This window comes from Cervus canadensis, chromosome 5 (assembly GCF_019320065.1).
Source record: "Cervus canadensis isolate Bull #8, Minnesota chromosome 5, ASM1932006v1, whole genome shotgun sequence".
Lineage (NCBI taxonomy): Eukaryota > Metazoa > Chordata > Mammalia > Artiodactyla > Cervidae > Cervus > Cervus canadensis.
Genome location: NC_057390.1, coordinates 26,150,972 through 26,174,300, shown reverse-complemented (window position 1 = coordinate 26,174,300; position 23,329 = coordinate 26,150,972). Strand labels below are relative to the sequence as shown.

The window sequence follows — 23,329 nt, the reverse complement described above, 5'->3', positions numbered from 1 at the left end:
CCCACAGTACCGAGAAAAGCAGTTTTAACGAGAGTGTTTCAAGGCAAAAAGGTGTCTTACCAGCTTGATAGGTTCCCAGTCTTAAACACACCAGCCTTCTGATTCCTTGCGATGATGTCTCTCACATCTACAGGACACAGTTAAGAAAGCTTCTGCAGTGACTGTCAACCAACTCCCCCCAGTCATACATGGGATCAGCTGGGTGAAAACAGCTTTGTAGTGCGTGAGGCAAGGGGAGACAGGTCTAGCACTGACTCTGCAAGCCAATGCTGACTTTCCTGCCACAGGCAAGCTCTTTTAATTCCCTGGACTGTAGCTTTATCACCCATGAGATAGACATTCAGGGAGCACTTTGACAAGGCCCAGCGTGATAGGTACTGGCCAAGGGAGATGACTGTCCCACAGGGGCCAGGCCCCGATTGCTTTAAAGAGCTAGAAGCCCCATGGGAAGCCTTTCGGTCAGTGAGAACAGCAATGGCAGTTTTCTCAGACTCTCCGAGTTGAAGTATTCCCAATCTCTTAAAGAAATGCCAGTAGTGAAAGACTTGGGAGGGGGAAAGTGAAATGAGAAAGATGGAGAATCTTTGAGAGAAAACTCATTACCAGGACTTCTCTTGAAGTCCAGTGGTTAAGACTTTACCTTCCAGTGCAGGGGGTGTGGGTTCAATCCCTGGTTGGAAAGCTAAGATACTACATCCCTTGTGGCCAAAACAACCCAAAAACATAAAACAGAAGCAATATTGTAACAAACTCAATAAAGACTAAAAATGGTCCACATAAAAATTTTTTTTAAAATATAATTACTGAAGAAGAAAGACAATTCAGTGAAAGGCCCTTTGAAGAATTATCTTTACAGACTTACAGTTTGGCCATTGGCCATCTGCTGGCATGTAAGAACTTGTGCAAAAAGAGCCATATTTATTGAAGCCATGTTTTGAGGAGCTGGCCCATTACATCACACAGTGCCATCTTCATGAGAGCCCATAGGAGAAGTCATGTCAGGTTTCAACACTGGGAAAAATTGGCCCTCAGATCAACCAGTTTTGCTTCAACTTCTGGACACTAAAAATCTTATAACTGTTCCTCTTTCTCTTTTGGCTCTGGTCCCTGTGCACCTCAGAGCCAAATGGATGATCTAAGCTGAACAACCACAGTGCTCCTCCCATGGCTTTTCTGTACTGGTCCTCCTCCTGCCTTCATGATGTTTGCTTGGCTTCTACTGGCCAGCTGCCCTTGCTTTCTCGCTTATTTTATACGGTATAGTCTATGTGTTCCTGCATTGTTTTTCAGTCCCTAAGTCATTTCTGACTCTCTGTGACCCCATGGACTGTAGCACGCCAGGCTCCTCTGTCTTCCACTGTCTCCTGGAGTTTGCTCAAATTCATGTCCATTGAGTCTGTGATGCCCCTGTAAGAAGCCTCAAAATCCCTATTTCGGAATAAGGCGAGGTTTAAATAAACAAGAAATAAAATAATTCCAGTGAAGGCTGCAAGCTGAACTGAACTGGGCTCATGGGGAGAGCACCGAGCAGACAAGCGACGTTCCCCTGTCGCTCAGAAAAACAGATTTCCTCAACGCTGGAAGCAAGCACTGGCCAAGATCTCCCTGCAAGAACAGAGCCATGGGACATTTTAACCTAAATCTCTGCTTGAAACACCAGGCACACCCATTTCTTCTCTGAGTGAATAAGCAGGTACTGTGATAGCGGGAGTGGGTAGGAAAAATCAATTAGGTCTCCTAATGAAGGGCTTTGTTGAGGTTTACAAAAGTGCTATAAAGCAGACTTTTTTTTTTCCCCTGGGTGAACTTTCCTGTATGCAAATTAAATACCATTAAATTACATTCATTAAAAAAATAAAAGAGACTAATTTGCCTACTTGTTTTGATTAACTAAAATGATACATCGGCCTACGGTTTTGTCTATTTTGGGAAGAAAGTATTTCAGGAAAGTCTTCTAAATGAAATGTCTTGTAGAAAAGGACAGCTGACATCTTCATTCTGAGAGCTAAATTAGTCAAGAGCCTACTGACAACTGGCTTTGATTAAGCTCCCCCACATGATGGCCACACCCTTCTTGGCGTTTCCATGACATCCAAACCACACGCTGTAATGTGCCCGCACACCTGTAGCGTCGTATGAGTACATGACCAATCTATCAAGCAAAACATATTATTTTGTTAGTGGAGGTATACTTTTTTATGAAATAGTCACAGGGAAGTTAAATTATATAACTTGGAAAACCTATTAATAATTTTTAGTAAACATCTTAACACTATATACTTTTATACAATTTATAAGCCTGTGATTCCAGGTGGTCAGGCTGAAGCAAGCACATGTATTTATATTCTAGAAGCAATTTTTAATGAAAAAATTCACAGCAGTATTTAGGCTGCTTTATTTTTAGAACTGAGAGGGAAATACATTTTGTGGGTTAGGAGGTGTTTTTTATATTAAAACAAGTACCAAGAGGAAAAAAAATGGCAATCATGTACTAAAATATTGCTTTAAGAGATATATCCTGATATTCTGCACCCCACCTTTTAGTTTAGGTCAGGTTTTCAGGTGGTTCCTCTGGTTGGCGCTGTGTCCAATCATAGATTTTATCATTCTTCTGTGTCATTTCAGGGTAATAAAGGAAATTCAATCAAATTGAGTCAATCTGTCCAGGACAGTGTTCAACAGCATGGACCAAATCCTATTCTCTGAATGCACCTACCTTCTGGAAGACTTCAGTGGGAGGTGCTGGGTGCAAAAAAAGTCTTAATGTGATTTCTGATTAAATAGATATAGAGCAATCGGCTTCAGTCTCCTCATCTGGGCAAGTGGACTTCTCGAGATACAGGATATACACTTGTGGCTAAAACAAACCAGATTCTAGAACTAAATTTTCTCTTCAAACAAAGCATAGTTCAAGAGTGGGGCTCCATCTTAATCTTCCTTTATTTTATTTTTATCCTTAAATGTGTGTATATATATATATGTATAATAATATTTATTTGAACAAATTATATGCTATATACTAATTAGTTAAGCTAATTATATATAAATCTTGTTTAAAATATTAGCCTCCTCCTACAATTAGTGATTATTATGTTTATCAGTAGCTGATACACATTTTGAGAATTGGCATTGTATAAGTATTTTTATAATAATAACACTGTGCTTCACAAAGCATTATTTTCTTGGTTTCTGCTACCTTTAGTTTCATTGCATGTCAAAGATGAGGGGTAGGAAGCTATGAAATTATAAGATAATTCCTGTTCATTTTGATCTCTGGAGGATTTTAAAAATGCTTGATGTGGCAATATTTGCTAATTTAAAGGCTGTGAAATATTCTTGAAGGTGCTTATTACTCATGAATTGAGAGTACCATCTAGAGGTGCTTTGAACTCTGTTAGCAATGTCAACTGTTACGTTTATAGATGAGAAGTCTTCTCTTCCAGTGCAAGATGATATAAAATCTTTCTAGTTTTCGGTGAAACAGAACAGTTTAATGAACGGGGAAGCTATGAAGTCAAATGATCCTGACTTCCAGTGCTCATTCTGACACTTAGTAACTATGTGAATTTGGGTAAAATAACTTCTCTGAGCTCCATCTCAGGAATAGGAATAATGTACCTATTTTATAGGCTCACTGGAGTACCACATAGTAGGTGCCTAACATATAGCAGGTGCCTAAATCATGTCAATTCATTATCTTTTTCGATAATTCAGGCAAAAGCTCTGGAGGGATGAGAGGCTGAGGAGGGTAACTAGAGTGAGGCTTGGCAGGTAAGCTTTATTTTCTTTCTCTGTTGCTCAAAACTAATTATATGAACATTTTAATTGTAGGATTTAAGTAACTGGAAGGAATCAAAGAACTTCTGCCCTGTAGATTTTCAGTGTCTTTCACGTGTATAAACGTTCTCTAGCCGAAGTATACTCTGTGTCCCCCAAGAACAGAACTTGGTCTGTTTGTTCACGGCTGTATCTTTAGCACTTGAAATGTCATGCAGTTAATAGTAGCTTAATTCATTTAATTAATTACTTAGCTTCAGTTGTTAGTTACTTTCAATTTAATTTTCAAAGCTATTTGTTGAGATCCTACCCAATGTGAGGCACACAGAGTGCACTTTGGACTATCTAGTATATAGAAGAAGAGCTGACCCTGATGTTGGAGGAAGTGGCCTGGACGCAGGATGATAGGCTGGATGACTCCTCAACCATCCACAGGCTACACAGTCCACATGAAACTTAATTTATTAATTATTTAAGTCAGGGAGTCTGTTAAATAAAATAATATTGTAAGCCAGGGGTATCTCCTTTAAAATGCACAGGGGATTTATTCATTTTTGGAGAATTGAAGCTCAAGATCATGATCTAGACTGTGCATACTGTGGGGATAAGATGCTTGGGTTAGGAGCATGAGGCAGAATTATCAAGCATTGCCATAGTTTGCAGATAACCTGCTTGATGTTCACTAAGGATGTGTCAAGGCAGGGTCCTTTTGTTGGGCAAATTAGTGAGTGTTCCAGAGAGGGTCGCTCATCTGAGGTGTTGTACTTTTGTTCATTATAATTCGGAAAGGTCTTAGCATCAATAATAACTCAGTATACCACTTCTCTCCCCTATTCTTGTGTCATTGTCAAACCAACTACAGACTTTATTGAGTAATTATCTTGGGGCACTTGGAGGTTTCTTTATTACACTAAAAGGGCTGTGCCCAAGGAAAGAGAACACAGTTCATATGATTTCAGGATAAATTTGAAAACTGGATGAACCAAATGCTCTTATTTCCAATTTAGCCTTTGTTTTCCCCTTTGGGTACAGATAAGATGACATCTGAAGGGAGAGGCAGCTCTCAGTTAGGGAGGCTATGGGTTAGACCCAGTAATGCAGTTTAAGGATCAAGGAGAACCTTTGGGACATCTAACGATGAGTCTGAGAAAATATTTAGGACTTATGACATTCCCTTATCCCTCAAGTCTTAATCTCTTTTCAGATATCTCTGCTTATAAATTTCAAATCCACATCTAGCTTTCCAGGTTCAAGGTAGAGAGCTCTAGAAGACATAGCCAAATCCATTTGATATGTTTTAGGGAGACAGTAAATAAGCTTACAACTGGTTGATATGCTTCTGTGATATAAAGATTCAGAATGTCTCCATTCATTGCCTCAAGTATTAAAAAAATAGAAATAATAGATGATAAATAGGAAATATCAGAAAATGCTATTTTTTAAGGTTAAAAATCAGAATTTTAGAAGCTTAGGAGACTAGGAAGTAAGGCTCAGTTGGATTCATTCAATTCAGATCCAAGAAAAACAAAAATAATTTTTTAAATAATGAGAATAATATACAGGCCAATACTCAGATGTGATGTGCAATTGCAGGTCGATTTTCAATTACATTTCACTGATGTATTCATTTGTTTCTTAATGTGCTCATCTTGCCCATTAAGAATAATTAGCAGCTTTGCTTAGAGATTTTCTGGCTTCTGGCAATGTTTCTCCCTCTCTTTTTTTGTTGACATCCACTTTTACTTTTTAGAAAGTAATTTTTGGATAATATCCTACAACTGCTATATAATTTAGGCTTCCTAAAATTTTAAAGGAAAGATGTAAACAGTAATTTTTAAATGAGTTTGTTTCAATCTATATGCATCAACAGTATGTGATTCAGTGAATTTGTTTTTCTCATAGAAAGTGGGCACATAAATAGAAAAAAAAAAAAACTTCATTCATATTAACTTCACTCAGTAAAACATGAACGCCAGTTGTAAGCTCTGTTAGTAAATCAAGAATAACATTAGTATTAAAAGTAGGAAAAACATGTTGCCAAATTTTAAGGCTTTAGGCATGCTTTTTTCTCTTAATTAAAAAAAAAAAAATTAGATCTAGTTACAACAGAAAAAGGCATGCAAACATAGAGGAACATGATAAAAACTGAACTCTGCCAGGAAAGTCCTAAGAGATGAAATAAAACAGGCTACCAGTTTTGGTCTGCATCCTGAAAGGACCCACTTTATCTACGTTGTAAAGTTCTTCCCCTCCTGCCCCTTGGCACCCTGCTATATTAAACCCATTGTAAAACGCAGCACAATAAAGCACTCTCAGGGCCAAGCTTCAGAGGACCAAATGTTAAAAATCCATTTTCTTGGGAGGGGGCTGTACCAATCATTTCTTTGAAAGGCCGGCAGAGTGAATACAGAATTGAGATTTCCTCTCTGATTTCAAGAGCTGGCATGGCATCTTTGCTGTTTAAAGCAAAGGTGCATTAATTAATGACAAAAGCATGGCTTCCCTTCTTTGGAAGCTCTGTAGTTTAGCTCAACAGTAATTTTAGTACAATTAAATTTACATACTGACCACAGATGCTTCCCATAGTTTGATAAAAGTTCTAATCGGTTTCTAATGCTATTGAATAAGACACCTGCTGACTTGAGAAAAACCTCAGGTTGCTGGGCCCAATCTGGAAGTTTCTGTGGTTAAAATGACCTCTTCTTCCCCAATAATCCTGCTTTTTCTCCCTCCAAAAAACATCCACTGGGGCTGAGCCAGCATACCTGACTTCCTGTTGCTTTCTGTGTTCCCTGACTTGTGGAGGAGGAGCAGAGTGAAATGATACAGTGCAGGGAAGAACTCAGAATAAAGCAGAGTGAATGAAGCAACATCGCTCATCTTCAGGAATATTTTGGGAAACTTGCGACAGTCTGAAGATCATGATTAAAATCCTGCATTTTAAAAAAGGAAGCACCTTTTGTGATCTCTTTCCCTTGTGTGAAAGGCCAAGATTGTGATTGGCTGTTTTTCCTTCCTGTTTTTTTTTTTTTTTTTAAGTCTGCCAGGCAATTAGCTGGGTGGGGCTCTGTAGAGCACACAAGTGCCGCTGAACAATATTAGCTTCTGTGCTTCTGGTACTTCCTTCCTCCTGTGTGAGGAGGCTGATAGAGCGGCTGCAAATTTTATTTTCAAAAAATCATATAGCAGAGGTAGAAAAAGAAAATTCAAAAATAGGATCTAGGTAAGATGCTTCCCTCTTACAAAAACCAACACTGCTTTGGCATTTTAGGGGCCTAAAATTCAAATAAGTAGATTGCCGCTTTCGTAATGTAAAGAGAAAGCACACCAAAAAATCCAGAGCAAATATATCCTCCACCTTTCCTCTCAGTTTCTAAAGGCTGTTAACTGCCCCTGAACAAATCAGCTCGATTGCTAAAGGAGCCACAAATTATGCTTGCCTTTTTAGTTAAAGTACAGTTCAATTTTCATGAACTCTGTGTACATATTAGTAAAGCATAATCTAATATAATGGGGTTTGAATTGTAATAGCATAGCAGAAAAAAAAAAAAGAGAGATAGCTTTTATGATCCTAAATAAAAGGAAATAATGAAAAACTGATAGCTGTTTCCAGTGGGGAGATACAGGGGACTCCACAGGAATTAGAGTAGGTACACAATTCCATGGTCCACACGGAAGAAAGGTAATAATGGAACATGAAGCTGGAAGTTAATTTTTGTAAGCAACAGCCTATATAATAAATGTTAAGTCATTTATTTTATCCTGGCAAATTTCAATAAAATAAAAGGACAAGAATGCTTGAAAATTATTATGAAACAAATGTTCTTATTGCTTTGAGTGGTCCACAAATCATAAGCTCCTTTAGTAAGTATAAAAACCCACCGAAATCAAAAAAGCAAAACAAAACATAGTCATATGCAATGAATGTCATATATTTCTACTTTTTCTTAATTACTTATCATTTGTATTGGGGGGAACTCTCTTTTAATACCCCATGCTGTCTTTCTTTATATCAATTGTTACTCAGCCGAGGAAAAGGAATGAGCACAACAAGCCCGTTTTCTATCTGAATAAGGATACTTCTGATGGCCTTTTCATTCCCATCAGTTAACAGAACTTCTTTGACATCTGCAGAAATAGCAACCTGAAAAAAAAAAGGGGGGGGGCACAGCAAACAATGAGCAAATATGCTTGTCTGTGTGGAAGTGAAGACAGGAGTGACAAGCCTTCAGTATCATGCTTCCTCACCTATTTCTCTGTAACAATCTTCAATCTTTTTTCATTTTATGTCTGCATTATTTTAATCATTCAATCAAATCAGTCAATACTTTTATCATTCCATTTGCGGGAGCCTCTATCTTGCTATCATTCTGTTCGGTAATTGCATTGTGACAGCGGATGATGGTATTCTGAGAGGCTTTCATTTGTGGGCTTCTGTTTATCTAGTAGAGCCATCATACAAGGCTGTCACTCTGCCTTTCAGCTTGCTTCTGTCTGACTGCCTGATGCCCTTCATATAACTTTGCATTGCAGGCAGATGGCTTTGTGAGGGTAATTTTTTTGTGAGCTTTGACATGCTCGCACATTGGGCTGTAACCCTGACACATTGTGTAAGAGCGACAGGTTTGTCAAATGCCAATCAGTGTAACAATATGCTTTTATTTGTAGAAACATAAAAACTTGTCTAATGCACTGTGCTGCTACATAATATCTCCTGAATACATGACTCAGAACCCAGAGAATGGGGAACGACGTTCCTGAATGGCCAATCTAATTCAAAAGAATCTAATTACTGAGCGCTCTGGATCATGTTTGTTGGTGTAATAATGCAGGCAAAACATTAGCAGCTATATCATGGTGCTCCAACTGTGATTTGCCGGGCTATTCCTGTATCTTAGCAAATGGGACTATAATCTGAAAAAAAAAAAAAAAATGCTTTTGCTATGGCGAAGAAAGACTGTGCGAGGCCTGGAATGTCACAACAAGCAATATTGACTACACTGAGGTAAAATGTTTCTGCTCATCGAGGCAACCATAAAATCAATATGATCCGAAAGTAAGTCAATCTAGAAGGTCTCTCAAGACCCGGCAGCTTGACCGCAGCTGATGCTGTTGACGGTTCTCTGACCCAGCAGTTGGAGGCCCTGGAACATTTTTCCTTTTGTTCCTCTCTCTGAATGGGATTGGAATTGAGAAAAGACCTACCATGAGCCCAGCCAAGCATGTCATGCCACCCCCTAGCTCACACACAGCAAGGTCCCTGAAAGAGAGAAAAGAAATGGTAGAACCCATACAAATGAGATGAAAATGGGCAGAGAGATATATATGTTACAAGAACAAATTGCCATCTGCAGTAAGAACGGCGCTACCAGGAAGTTGTAGAGACATGACGAGGCTACCTCATGTCGTTCTGCGTTTTAAAAATAATTATGAAATAGAAAAGTCACAAAGCAGGCAAACCAGTGGGGGTTCCCTCATTAGTGTTCACTGCAACATTACCACCGCTGAGCTGAAAAATCTGAGAAGGTTCCCTTTTTTTCCCCTGTCAATGGCGCTGTCTTTTAGAACTAAACTAGCTAGAGTAGCGAAAGATAATTGTTAGGAAAGGATAACACTGTTAATCCACATTCATTCCTTCAAAAACAGTTAGACAAGTAAATGAAGAATATATGTGAATGTGTATATACGTATATTATAGTGAAAGACACACAACACACACACACACAAATACATGCAATCTTGAATTAAAAAAAAAATCTAAAACAAACAGCAGTATTTTGGAAAGCTGAACAGCCCCCATAAAGAACAATTACACAAGGAACATTTAGCAATTAACACTTAAATAACAATAGACCCCAACACAACACAGTGAATAAACAATGTGGGGACATAATATGGTTAAGCCAGCAAACCCAGGCTCAAGGAATGATTGGGCTCCGACTTGACCGCTCCAAAGTAAAGCGGCTCAGAGTTAAAGCTGACAGTCTGGGGTGGCACTCTGCACTTACCTTCCTCTTTGTGCCTAAATATCAGCCCTCAACGTGTGACATTCCTGCTCTGGCCCACTGCTTGCTGATTGGAGCTCCAGGCAAGCTTAAGCGCAGTGAGATGAGCAAATGCCAGACTTCTAGGGCAGCTCTGAGGCTCAGTTCAATAGTGCCCTGTTCTTACTTTATATGCTTATACTCTTAAGAGATTGTCTCTTCTCCCCAATTTGGGAAGTTTATTTCCTCAGCAAGAGGGAAAAAAAAGGACAGAAAGAATCAAGGGAGGGAGAGGTGAGAAGAGAGGGAAAAGAAGAAGAAGCCAAGCCAGGACACTCGTATTCTGAAATACACATAATGAGTATTTAGTTATTCAAAGCAATTAGAAACTGGTCGGTAAATATGGACCCACAGAGCTTCAAAAACTACATATTATTGACCCAGGCTTGTAAATACATATTGTTACAACACACACCTGATCTTGTAAGTATATATTGTTAAAATGATCACTAATGGCTTGTCTGGAATCATAATGGACTATTAAGGAAGCATATATTGGATGACTTTTATAAAATGAGAATGGAAATGAAAAAACCCATATTTTCTGAGTCTACCAAACATCTTCAGCATTTTTTTTAAAAGGAGTTTTTTCTTTTTTTGTAATCCCATCCACGGTTTAATCTATAATGCACATTCACAGTTGAAAACATTCTTTTCCATTGCATGAATCTGTAATGGTAATTTATATTTTACAAGTACATATTGTTACTTTAAAATAAGGGATGGGATGGCATCTTTAAATAATAGCTGTGGGGTATTTATTTATCAAATATTCCATAGTGACTTTCCTAGCAGAACTTTAAAGAATGTCTTTTTTTTTTTTTGACCTTTACAATCAGTAAGGATTGATTGGAGCTTCACTTTCGTTTCCCCAAAATCAAAGTGAAATAAAATGCCTTGAGTGGAAATCAAAAGCCTTTGACACATGGCAAAAAGCTTGCTGTGCAATATTAGTACCCAAAGGCAATTCAGATTTCTTTTTCAGAAGCAACATGTTTTCACCATGACCTTCCCCCTCCTTTCCTTCCTTCATTTCTTTCTTCCTTTATTATATATACATTTAACAGGTTAATTTGAAGAATGTAATCATGGTGATCGTTAACAAGTAGATACAGTACCTATAGTGGGCTAAACAAATTTTTAAGTGCAGCTTTGTACCTGAATATACTACTGTGCTTGAGGCAGTAGTAAGCCAAAACCTCTTCAGCCGGCCAGATGCCTAAAAAACACAAGCGGATATAGACTTTTTGGTCACAGAAGTTTCTTCTGTAAACACTCTCTGTAGTCATGCTCTTAAGATATGCCTTTTAAAAAATAATGTTCAGTATAAGCGATTTCAACTTGAATCAAACTTACCGTAATTATTACTAGTAACGTCATATCACATGCATTTCTTTTGTTCTGGATTATAACTTTTCCCCCAGGAAAATATCCTAAATAATTTTTACTAGATTTCAATCACAACAAAACAGCAAAAACAATAACAGCCAAAATTATAAACATCCAAAGTTAACTTTTGAATGGTATTTCAGGTAGATCTTACTCTTATACAAATGAATCTTAATTTTGACCAAGTCTTTAGGATCATGAAGACCTACTGTATTTGTAGCTCATACTCAGCAAAAATCATTTCCAGGAGCAAATAAAACCACTGAGGTTATTATACCTTTCTTGTCTGACTCCATACTAACATTTTTCATATACCTAATTATTTCCTTTCTTCAACTAAAATCCAACTGGAGTATAAAATTGAAAAATGTAAGTTTCACCAACTTTGTACATCTTTCAATTTAACAATAATACTACCCATTAAATTCTGTGGAAGAGCATTTCCTAAAATCATCATCTGTAAATCATTTATTTAGAAAACAATAGTTTTTCACAGATGAATATGAATTGCTTAAAGAGAAGATGGGTGTGCTCTTAATTTTTTTCTTTATACTTTTGGTATTTCAGAGATGATGTCAAAGAAATGGTAAGTAAAATGCTGAGAGAATCAATGGGTATACATATATTAATAAACAGCAAAGAAACAACTCTGTAGAACATTTGTTGCAGAAAAGTCCCGTCACCTGTTCTTACTAGCTCAGTCTCCCTGGCGTTTCTGGTAGAAATGACAATTTGGGGGAGAAACAAAATAAACCAGCATGAAGTGTCTGGAGTTATATTTAGTAGAAGTCAGAGAGGCAGAGTGTAGCAGTTACAATTACAGGTACTTAGGAACCAAACTCAGTTGGGCTCCAGACCCAGCATTGCCTTTCCTAGTTGAGTGACCTTAGATAGGTTACTTAACCTCTCTGTTCCTCAGTTTCTTTATCTGTAAAATAATATTATTGTAATATCAACCTCACAGGATTGCTGTGAGGATTAAACGAGTAAAGTATATGAAATGTATTTAAAACAATTTCTAACTCATAACAAGCTCAAAGAAAAAGAAAATTGTTGTTAATGTTATTCTCCTGCAAAGAGGGATAAAAGAGTGGAAGAGAGTGTGAACCTCAAACAACTATCCTAATAATCAGAACACATGAAGAACTTTTTTGATCTGATCCTAATCATTAGCTTTGGCACTACCCCAAAGCCCTAATATCTGGCATACCTCCACACAAAAAGAACTCTATAAAGATTAAAACACATAATAAAATTCTCTGAAGGAAGAGCCCAAGACAGTTTCCCACATCAAGTGAATATAATCACCACAATGATGAGTTTCTTTATGCCTTTAGTAGGTGGTTTTGAGGATTTAAAAAATAATGATGGGGAAGAATATTTAACTAAAATTCAAGCCTTGATTAAGAACAAAAATGTGATTTCTAAAATGCATAGTCTTTTAAAACAGTTTTATAATTTTCTCTTAAAAATTATAGAGGTTGATTTTTAACTAAATTAGATATGAGAAGTTCAAAGAATAAAGTTTAAAAATCACCTAAAATTCCACCACTAGTATATAATCACTGTTAACATTTTGAACATCATTCCAAAAAAATCTCTCTAGGCATTAAGACATTTTACACGGGTGGGATCTTCTCTGGGAGGTATTCAATAATCTCATTTTGCCCCATTAAGTATGTGATGGATAGATTGCCATGATTATAAAAATATACTATACCTCCATCATTTTTAATGACTGCCTAAATATTTCATGTTTGCATCATAGTTTATTTAACCAGTTTCCTTTTGATAGACATTTCAGTTAATTTCTAAGTTTTTGATATTATGATATTATAAACAGTGGTACAATAAAGACACATTTTTTCCCCAACATATAATTTTTTTCTTCTTAGGTCAAATACCCAGAAATGGAACAGATGTTGAAAAGTCAAGTACATCTCACATTCTGATATATCAAACTGCCCCTCCAAAAACTGTACCAAGCTACAACGCTAATAAGAGTGTTTATTTCCTCAAAACCTTGACCGGAGAGGGATTTTAATCTTTGCTTATTTGTTAAACTTTTAGGTCATCTCCGTACAGATCAAAACCACAATGAAATAGCACTTCACCCTGTTCTAGGATGGCTATATTGAAAAAGTCAGACAATAACAAATGTTGGTGAGGTTGTGGGGAAATTATGTAAAATGGTTCAGCCGTTTTGGAAAACAGTCTGCTGCTGCTGCTGCTGCTAAGTCGCTTCAGTCGTGTCCGACTCTGTGCGACCCCATAGACGGCAGCCCACCAGGCTCCCCTGTCCCTGGGATTCTCCAGGCAAGAACACTGGAGTGGGTTGCCATTTCCTTCTCTGGAAAACAGTCTAGCAGCTTATCAAAAAGTTAAATGTAGAGTTACTATATAACCGAGCAATTCCACTCCTAGGTATGTATCCAAGAGAAAAGAAAAAAATGTCCACACAAGAACTTGTACACAAAAGTTCACAGCAGCATTATTCATAACAGCTAAAAAGTGGACACGACCTAAATGTCTATCAACTACTGAATGGCTAAATAAAATGTGGTATATCCATGTAATAGACAATTATTTGGCAATATAAGGAAATAAAGTGTTGATTCATGTTACAACATGGATAGAACATGAACATTATTATGCTAAGAGGAAGAAGCCAGACACAAAGGACTACATATTTTATTTTTCCATTTATGTTAAATGTCCAGAATAAATGAGGGGTGATTGCTAATGAGTACGAGATTTCTTTTACATGTGATGAAGGGGAAGGTTGGTGATGTGATCCATTTGAGGTATGTAACCAGCTTTTTGTCATCTGTGAAGTAGCTAGTTTAGAATTATTTTATTAATTTTTAAAGATTTATTTTTTTTATTTTAATTTTGGGCTAGTGTGGGTCTTCGGTGCTACACATGGGTTTTCCCCGGTTGCAGTGAGCAGGGGCTACTCTTCGTTGCAGTGTGTGGGCTTCTCACTGTGACGACGTCTCTTGTTGTGGAGCCCACACTCCAGGCAAGTGAGGGCTTCAGCAGTTGCAGCACTTGGGCTCAGCGGTTGTGACTCGTAGGCTCTAGACTGCGGGCTCAGTAGTTGTGGCACAAGGGCTTAGTTGCTCTGTGGCATGTGGGGTCTTCCCAGAGCAGGGATCGTAACCATGTCCCCTGCATTGGGAGGCAGATTCTTAACCAGTGGACCACCAGGGAAGCCCTAGAATTAATTTAAATGTCAAGTTTTGTGGTTAATTTAGAAAAAAACACATCTGTTATTAACCCAAAGCCTGAACAAATTCTAAAATTAACTGTCTGTAGATATTAAGAGACATGAGCCTTTAGCCAAACATGGGTCTCTCTACATCACTTCCATTCTAGAGCTTTTTGATTTCCCATAGTTTGTGTTAGAAACAAGTCCTGGGACTCTGACACATAGTAGCCAATGGGCAACACTGCTGACTCCTCTTTTGACTCTGACAGCCTCTACTTGCCCCATGATGACAATAGACCTAGCTCTTGGAGCAGAGACATGGCTTTTCTGTGATCTGCTGATGTCTGGAAAGTAAGCAGCAGCTCTCTTTACCTTCCCCCAACTAAGTGATCATGTCTGTCATGCACAAGTCAGAAGCAAGGCCTCTCTCAAACCTGAGACTCAAATAGAGAGGCCGGCACATCCTTAGCTAGACCACTGACTTTTCTGGAAGAAGAAACCCACCAGTGGATATTACTAAAATGAAAAGCTGCTCATGCTGGAATGGGTAGGTAAACCTCTTGCACTGTTTTCAGTGTTTATGCTCTGTCTCCTTTTACTTAAGCATTTCTGCTTTGTCTTGAACTCAGAGTGGAAATCTGTAAGAAGATACAGAATGCTCTATAAATATTTATTGGGCATCTACTATATATCAGGCCCTGTGGATCAGCAGGGAGTCATATAGCCAGGTCACTGGAGATTTGGTTTGGTTAGGGAAGAAAACTATTAGACAAACAATAACACAAGTAATGTGCCTAATTATAAATGTAATAAATACTGTGTAGGAAAAATAGAGAGTGCTTCTGAGAACCAATCATAGGGGACTTAAGCTGGTTGGAGGAGAGGCTGGGAGGAGTACATCAGGGGACACTTCTTTGTAGAAATAGTAGACAGGCTGAGACCCAGAGGATGAACAGGCAAGAAAAGGAGGAAGAGGGGCCCAGAGCTGGAGGGAATGGTCCACAGAAGGGGAGCACCATGAAATAAAGCTTTGAAGAGAAGACTTTGATGCTCCAGGAATGGAAACAGGGTCCAGGAAGCTAGAGGATAAGTGAGAAAAGAAGAGGCAGGACAAGATGAGACTGAAGGGGGTGCTCAGGGGCCAGATTTTATAGGCTCAAAGGCCATGTTAAGAATTTTAACTGTGGGCTTCCCTGGTGGCTGGCTCAGTGGTGGGAAATCTGCCTGCCAGTGCAGGAGACATGGGTTCGATCCCTGGTCCAGGAAGATGCCACATGTCATGGAACAGCTGAGCCTGTGTGCCACAACTACTGAGCCTGTGCTCTAGAGTCTGGGAGTTGCAACTACTGAAGCCTACGAGCCCTAGAGCCCACAATAAGAGAAGCTGCTGCAATGAGAAACCTGTGTATCACAACTAGAGAGTAGCCCCCGCTTGCCGTAACTAGAGAAAAGTCTGTGTAGCAACAAAGATCCAGCACAGTCAAGAGAGTGAATAAATAAATAAATCTGTTTAAAAACTCCTTTAAAAAAGAATTTAAAATTGCACCTTAAAGTAAATGATACATTTTAAGTGGCAAAGTGGTATAGTCAGATTCACATTTTAGATCATTCTGACTGCTCTGAAGAAAATAGGCTGAAACAGGGCAAGAGGAGGTGAGGGAAACTGGGAGGAGGCTACTACAGTTACCTAGGTCAGTGCTGATGGTGGCTTGGGTGATAGTTAGTGGAGATGAAGAAAAGTGGAAAGATTTGAGCTATATTTAGAAGGTATACTGACAAACTAATTATTAGTTAATTAGATGAAGGGGGTGGTAAGAGAGAGGGAAGTGTCAAGTGTGACTTAAGTTTATGGCATGAAGACTTGGGCTGACAATGTATACCAGATACGTATAGGATTTTCCTTCAGCTTTATATGAGCTCCTCCTCAGGCTGCATTCATGGTACAAAAACACAGCTGGGGGTCTGGGGTCTGATCCTGGGTCTACCACTAGCAATCTATGTGCTACTGGGAAGTTATGTAGCATTTCTGAGCATTAGCATGCTCATTCATAAAATACTAGGCTTGGGTAAGATTGCGAGGGATGGGGATTCAAGCTATAAAAAGCTACAATAAAGAACCTTATCTCATGCTCTGGAGTTAAACAGAGTTCAGCTTGAATACTGGCTCTTACTGGCTGTGTGACCTTGGGCAAGTACCTAAACTTTTTAACTCTCATTCACTGTCAGGCTTCCCCCGTGTCTCAGCAGGTAAAGAATCCACCAGCGATACAGGAGACATGGGTTCGATTCCTGGGTCAGGAAGATCCGCTGGAGGAGGAAATGGCAACCTGCTCCAGCATTCTTGCCTGAAAAATTCCATGGACAGAGGAGCCTGGAGGGTTACAGTCTAAAGTGTTTCAAAGAGTCAGACACGACTGAGCTACTAAGCAAGGCCAATTCTAGGAGGTGAAGATACAGCAGTGATTAAAACAAAGTCTGTGACCAAATAGCTTTAATAGAGGCAATAAACAAAGTAGTTCTAGATGGTGATAAATGTTGTGGAAAAAAAAAACATTAATGAAATAGAAAACAACTATAGGGGTAGGGGGGTTGCCACTTTAGACAGCATTGTTGGGTAATGCCTCAGTATTCTCATTTGTGAAGTACAAGCAAAAACAGTACCTCTTCATACCGTTGTTGTGAGGAATAAATGAGATAATGCCTGTAAGGCACTTAGAGCAGTGCCTGGGAGATAATAATTTTTAAAATAGTGTTAGCTATTTTTGTTGCTGCTCTTGCCTTTATTATTTTGACATTTGTCTATTCAGGCAATTTTATCAATCTTGATTTTATGTTTATGATACTTTCAGGGAGATTATTATTGCTAATGGACAACCCATAAAATCAAACCAAAACTGAACTCTGGAAAAATTTGTCCCAGCTAAGGAAACTTTGAAAATCAATCATAAGTAAGAATACTATATATATAATACCATATATATGTGTGTGTGTGTATATATATAGAGAGAGAGAGACAATGCTTGTCCTGTCTGCTCTGGCCCATTAACAGACTTGCTCTGAACAGTAATTATGCAGCACAAGCCTGCCTCTGGGTGTGGAGTCAGATCACGGAGAACACAGGTACATCTGGGTGAAACGTGATGTCCAGTGCAGCCCTGTACCGTGAGTGGGTGGAAGCTTGCTCTGTGATGTTCTAATGTTTGTTGAATGCTGACTGCTGGCCAGGCACAAGGTAGATGAGAAAATGGAGGCACTGAGAGGTTGAGACATCTTCCCCCAAATTAGGCAGATATTTTGCCATTGAGTTGGAATTTGAATCCAGGTAATCTGTTCTAAAGCCATTATTCTTAACCTCTGTGCTATACTGCCTTCCACTAGATTGCAAAATCAAGGGCCAAATGAATTGTTTTGCAGTTTTCTTCTGTTCCGGGGAAGCCAACTGATACAGATAATGAGCATGTGGAAGTGAAGGGACACAAAAAATTGCCCAGGTATTTCAACAATATATTCTTCTAGAACTACACACTGGGTTGGTTTATAGGTGTGATTTTATGAGCCATGCATTAAATTTTAAAACTTAAATTTTAATTCAGATACCTATTAATTTGATGATTATGAAATAAGGGAAAGCTGAAAGGAGCCCCAGCTCCAGCATAAACCTGAAGCAGGGAGAGGAAAAGAGTCTTTGGCGCTCATTCCCCAGACCTCAGCCTTCAGTCTGATGGTCAGTTTTAGAGCAGATGCTGCAAAATCAACTAAGTGACGAACGAGAAGTGGAGACAGGACCAGGAAGACGCTGCAGCACCGCTGAGAAAAAGGAATACGCTGCCGCCGCAGCCACGGCCACGGTTCCACTGGTGCAGACAGCAAAGGACTGGGAAGACAGCTCTGAGGCTTATTAGCTTTGTGACCTTAGCAAGTCACTTAAGCTCTTCTTGCATCACCTCCTTATCTGGTAGTAATAATACTGTCTACACTGTAAGTAGAGATGAGAGTGTAATAGGGAAGAACAAATCTGCCTCCAAATTGGATCTGTTTCTTTTACTTTAATCTTTGTATTTTATTGCTTTTGCTACAAGTTAAAAATGTTGTCTATAATGTATAGGCAACTGCCTGATATATACAGTATAACCTATCTTCAAGGCTCTGATTTTTAAAAGTATAACTCTTTCCCATTCATATAGAAATAAAAAATTGCAGAGAAAAACATTTGTCCTGTTGGAGGTTTATAGGAACATGATGACCTAACCTACCTGGACAGCTACAAGAACAAAGGATTTAGAGACCAAGAAGCTTGCAACAACCAACCACACCTCCTCCCCTTTTAGTATAAAGGAAGACTGAGTTCTAACTCAAGTAAGATGGTTCTTTGGGATACTAGTTCACCATCTTCTCCAGCTGCTTTTTAGCTTTCTAAATAAAGTTTCAATTCCTTGCCCCAACAACTTGTCTATTGATTTATCGCCCTGTTGTGCGACCAGCAGTAGACGCTTGGATTCTGGTAACATGAAGATTGAATGAGCTATAAGAGTACCAAGCAAATGCAATTAGTGTTTGTTGCTGTTGTTGTTAGGATTACTTTTTGAACACTTACTACCGGGCAAACACTGAGCTGTGTACTTTATATGTATTATCTCATTTAATCCTTAAAACAACCCTATAAGATATGTACCATTGTTACGGCCAGCTAAGGGGCACAGCGAGGTACACCAAAGCACAGAAGGTTTAAACGGCGTCAGGATCTGAGCCCACCTACTCAGTTTCTACAGTCCAGTCTTTTAATCACTACACTAACTGCCTCAACCCTGGTGACTGGCTCAGCAATCAAAAGAACCCGTTTCCAGTTCTCAGAGCTCAGTTAACAACTAATTTTGGGACTTTGGACAAATCATATTTGGGCTCTTTGTTGTTTAGACGCTTAGTGGTGTCTGGCTCTTTGAGACCCCCATGGACTGTAGCATGCCAGGCTTCCCTTTCCTTCACCATCTCCTGGAGCTTGCTCAAACTCATGTCCATTTAGCCATCCAACCATCTCATGCTCTGTCGTCCCCTTCTCCTCCTGCCTTCAATCTTTCCCAGCATGAGGGTCTTTTCTAATGAGTCAGCTCTTCTCATCAGGTGGCCAAAGTATTGGCGCTTCAGATCAGTCCTTCTAATGAATATTCAGCGATCTAGTTTCAAGAATGAACTGGATGGGTCTGGGACTTTCTTAGTGGTCCAGTTAAGAGTCCACCTTCCAATGCAAGGGACACAGGTTAGATCCCCGGTCGGGGAACTAAGATCTCACATGCTGTGGAGCAACTAAACCCACACATCATGACTAGAAAGCACATGTGCTGCAGCTCAAGAAGCCTGTGCGCTGCAATGGAGACCAGTGCGGCCAAGAAATAAAATAACTTTTTTAAAAAAAAGAATAAATTGGAAGGGTCAAATTGACTTTGAGGACTCTTCCATCTTTAATAGCTATAGATGATGGCATTTGTGCATTTCCAAACGAAAGCTATAAAATCATCAGTGAGCTTTACTTTACAACATTTTAGGTTGAAGTTGGGTTGGTTAAAATGTTTTATTTGTACTATAATCCAAGAAAGGATTCAAAGGATTTTAGAAAGCATTCAAAATCACCTTAGAGATCAAGTCTTCATCACACATCCACTTTTACAAAATTAGAACTGCCTTTGTTAATTAAATCTCACAGCTTCAGAAAAGAACTACTCTACATCTATATATTGTAGCTGTGATAGCTTTTTATTTACTTAATCCAGGCAAATTTCTCAAGTCCAACTTTTCCTTTTCCAGTACTGAGCACTGTTCTCAGATATATGCTGTGTTTTCCCCCTCAAACATATTTCCTCTCCCTCAGAATAACTATCTTTTGGGCAGAAAAAATTCTCCTGCAGTCTCAAAGCACAGGTAGAAGGACATCTCCCAGCAGGAGCTCTCTAGGTGAGTAAATGCTACATCGCCATTGGTCAGAGAGGATGTCAGAAAGTGAGAACAGTCATTTCTGGAAAGGTAGACCCAGAAAATCAGACCAGAGAGCTCCTACCAGCAGGGAAACCCCGCCTGGGCTCTCCCTGAAAGAGCACATCCTTCCCACAGACCTCCCCGCAGCACCCCCCCAAAAAAAGACAAAAGAGGGAAAACTTTCATCGCCTGTTTTACTCCAAGTAACATCCTTCCCCAAGATGCTCAGGGTCCTCAGGGTGGAATCACACTTTTAAAAATAGGGATATGTTGTGTCTTGGACCATCATGTAAGAGCCATAAGGTGTCAAATAGAGTGAAGCGAAGAGGAAAGTATTAGAAATAATTTTTAGTGTTCCTTATCTTAGGTATCTAACCACTTCACCCACACAGACACACCCTTGTTATGTGGCACTCTAAAGGCGAGTAAGGAGGGTGTGATCCTTCCTGAGTTACCTGTGAATCTGATTTCTATAGTAGCTTCCTGTTTTTTGGGGTCCAGCTTTATCTCACTTCTCGGTAAACACTGTGACTGAATTCCAAACAAATTGAAAGCCTTGTGTTCCGTGTGGAGTGCATGCTCTCTGCATTTATGAAAGTGCCCCCTGGAGAGAAAACGGTATTTAGGAGGTGCGTGCCACAGATGCCAAAGCCACAACGTACATTTATTAAATGGCCCTGGCATTAGGCTAGTTAGGCAACATAACTTGTTTATTTAGCAGTGTTGTTTGGAAGACACCCATCCCAGCATTTCAAAACAGCCTTTTGTTCCAAATTCCCCCGCTTAGGAAGGAGAATGAAGAGCACTATGTCCCCTTCTTATAGCAGGAATTGCCTTTAGCAAGTTCCAAAAGGTTAACACACCGTTCAGCAAACTGACTTGATAAATAAGGCAACGTGTTGTTGAGGTACAACCTAAATTCACTTTAAATAAACCCTTCTCTGCTATTCTATCTGCAAGTAAATGTATAATGTTCAGGTACCTGAAAAAAACAAAACCCAATGAAATAGTATGAGAGTTGGCTGGGGATCTCAGCTGTGCAAAATGGCCAAGGCCTTGTCCTTCCTGTCTCCCTGCTCATCATTATTCATTGATATGAAGGAAACATGATGGTCTGCTCTCCAGAAATTTCTGCTGGTGCATGAGCTCGGGCAGCTCACTGCAACTAATGTGGAAATGGAGTGCGAAGCACGTCCTGGCTGTAAACACTGGGGTCTTGCTCTGTCGGGGCCATCTACAAATGGCTTCAACCAACTTGTATGATTGTCTTTAACACCTTTTTGTATTTTTTTTTTTAAGAAATGAATTTTATTTCATTTTCCTTCCCCAGTTTTCAAATAGTCATTAAAAATTAAACAACACCGGGAAAAGTCTTTTGTGATTATAGCCTTCATTCTCCTGCAACAAACTGGATCTATAAATTTACGTACCATTGTAGATGTAAATTACAAAATTTATATTCAACTATATTAAAACATCTATTCCAAAAATGATTACCAGTTGTGAAAAGCAGACAGGCTTATCACTTGCTGTCAGTTGTTCATGTCTAGTTAAGCAATAATGTGCTAAAACTGCTCTTTTGTTTTGTGTAAGAATTTTGGCAATAGAAGAAATGAACACTCGGTTAATAAAAACTCAGGCTGCTTTTTGCTTTGATGGAGGAAGCAGCTGCCTGTTTTCATTTGCTGCAGAGCAGCAAAACCCATCAATATAATAAGCAGCTTAGATGCATCCATCCACAGCATCTGTAAGGATATAGGGCTATTCGCTCAAAACCAATCCCTGGTTTAATTTTAACAAAGATGTGTCTGACATATTTGAAAATGCATTCTAATAGGTCTTGAAACATGAACAATTTCTCTTTTTTTTAAACACTTTTACGGATTTGAAATGGTAGTATATATAGCTGAATGATAGCAGTGACAATAACTAGTCCAAACTGTGAGGCCATCCTAAAACAAGGGCTGTGACAAGAGTAAGCCAAGAGGCAGTTATCTGGTTCCCTTCAAAGTGGAAGTAATTCATTTAAATGTGATTTCATTCAATTATTCATTCAAACAAATATTTACTGAATCCTTACTATTTACTATATTGGGCTAGATATTGAGACCACATTTCCTACTCTCAATAAGTTCACTCTTCAGGGGAAAAGATGGAACACAAAAATATAAGTAAAACAATGCAGTTAGCACAGGGATTCACATAAGCATTTTTTCTACTACCTTGTTATTTTTCAAACATTCAAATGGACCTAGAACATGGTGGAAACTAAACATAAAAATTAAAAATCAAATACTCTCTCCTCTATTATATAGTCACACATTTTGTTAGACACACCTTTAAAAAAAAGACAATCTGATGTTAAAAAAATTGAATTATGTTTCCACACATGTCAAACGGTTTACTAGCATAGCTAAGAATTATCACACTTTGGAGTGAAAGTTTTAGGATTTTAAATTTTGTTTGGACAGCCTCTAATTTCACAGTAACCATTAGACACTTTTACATGATACACCACATGGCAAGCCTAATAGAAAACACAAGCTTGAAAGCAACTTACAGTGTGATATAGTATGCTGTGGCTTGTAAACAATGCAAAGAAATGATTCTATTTTATTTTATTTTACTGCTCAGTGGCATTCCCCAAAGTCAGATAATCCTAAATCCTCCTCATTCTCTGATTCAGTATCGGACAGGAGAGCATCTCAGCATGGTCAACCAGGGACCTGTCTAAATGGTCAACATGAATACAGGGTGAGCCATCAGCTTCTCAGGATATCAAATTTAAATGAGCACTCATCTGGAGAAACACTGAGAAAATGCTCCCATAAAAGTAGAGCTAACGGCTTTCTTATTCAGACATGCTCCCTGTAAAACACACATACCTGGATTTTAAAAATAAACTTTTTATTTTGGAATAATTGTAGATTTACAGAAAAGT

At 38.8% G+C, this 23,329-nt stretch overlaps 1 protein-coding gene across 2 annotated transcripts in view; it reads right to left on the bottom strand.

The window, feature by feature from the left end:
• The window catches only part of CAMKMT (calmodulin-lysine N-methyltransferase), a 410,943-nt gene that overhangs the window by 48,860 nt on the left and 338,754 nt on the right, over window positions 1–23,329 (bottom strand). For both annotated transcript variants that reach the window (XM_043468465.1, XM_043468464.1), the window contains exons 4-7: window positions 10,980–11,040; window positions 8,983–9,037; window positions 7,858–7,921; window positions 61–127 (exon numbers count right to left, since the gene is read on the bottom strand). In XM_043468465.1, coding sequence (XP_043324400.1) covers window positions 61–127; window positions 7,858–7,921; window positions 8,983–9,037; window positions 10,980–11,040 — 247 coding nt within the window. The remainder of the gene's footprint in view (window positions 1–60; window positions 128–7,857; window positions 7,922–8,982; window positions 9,038–10,979; window positions 11,041–23,329) is intronic.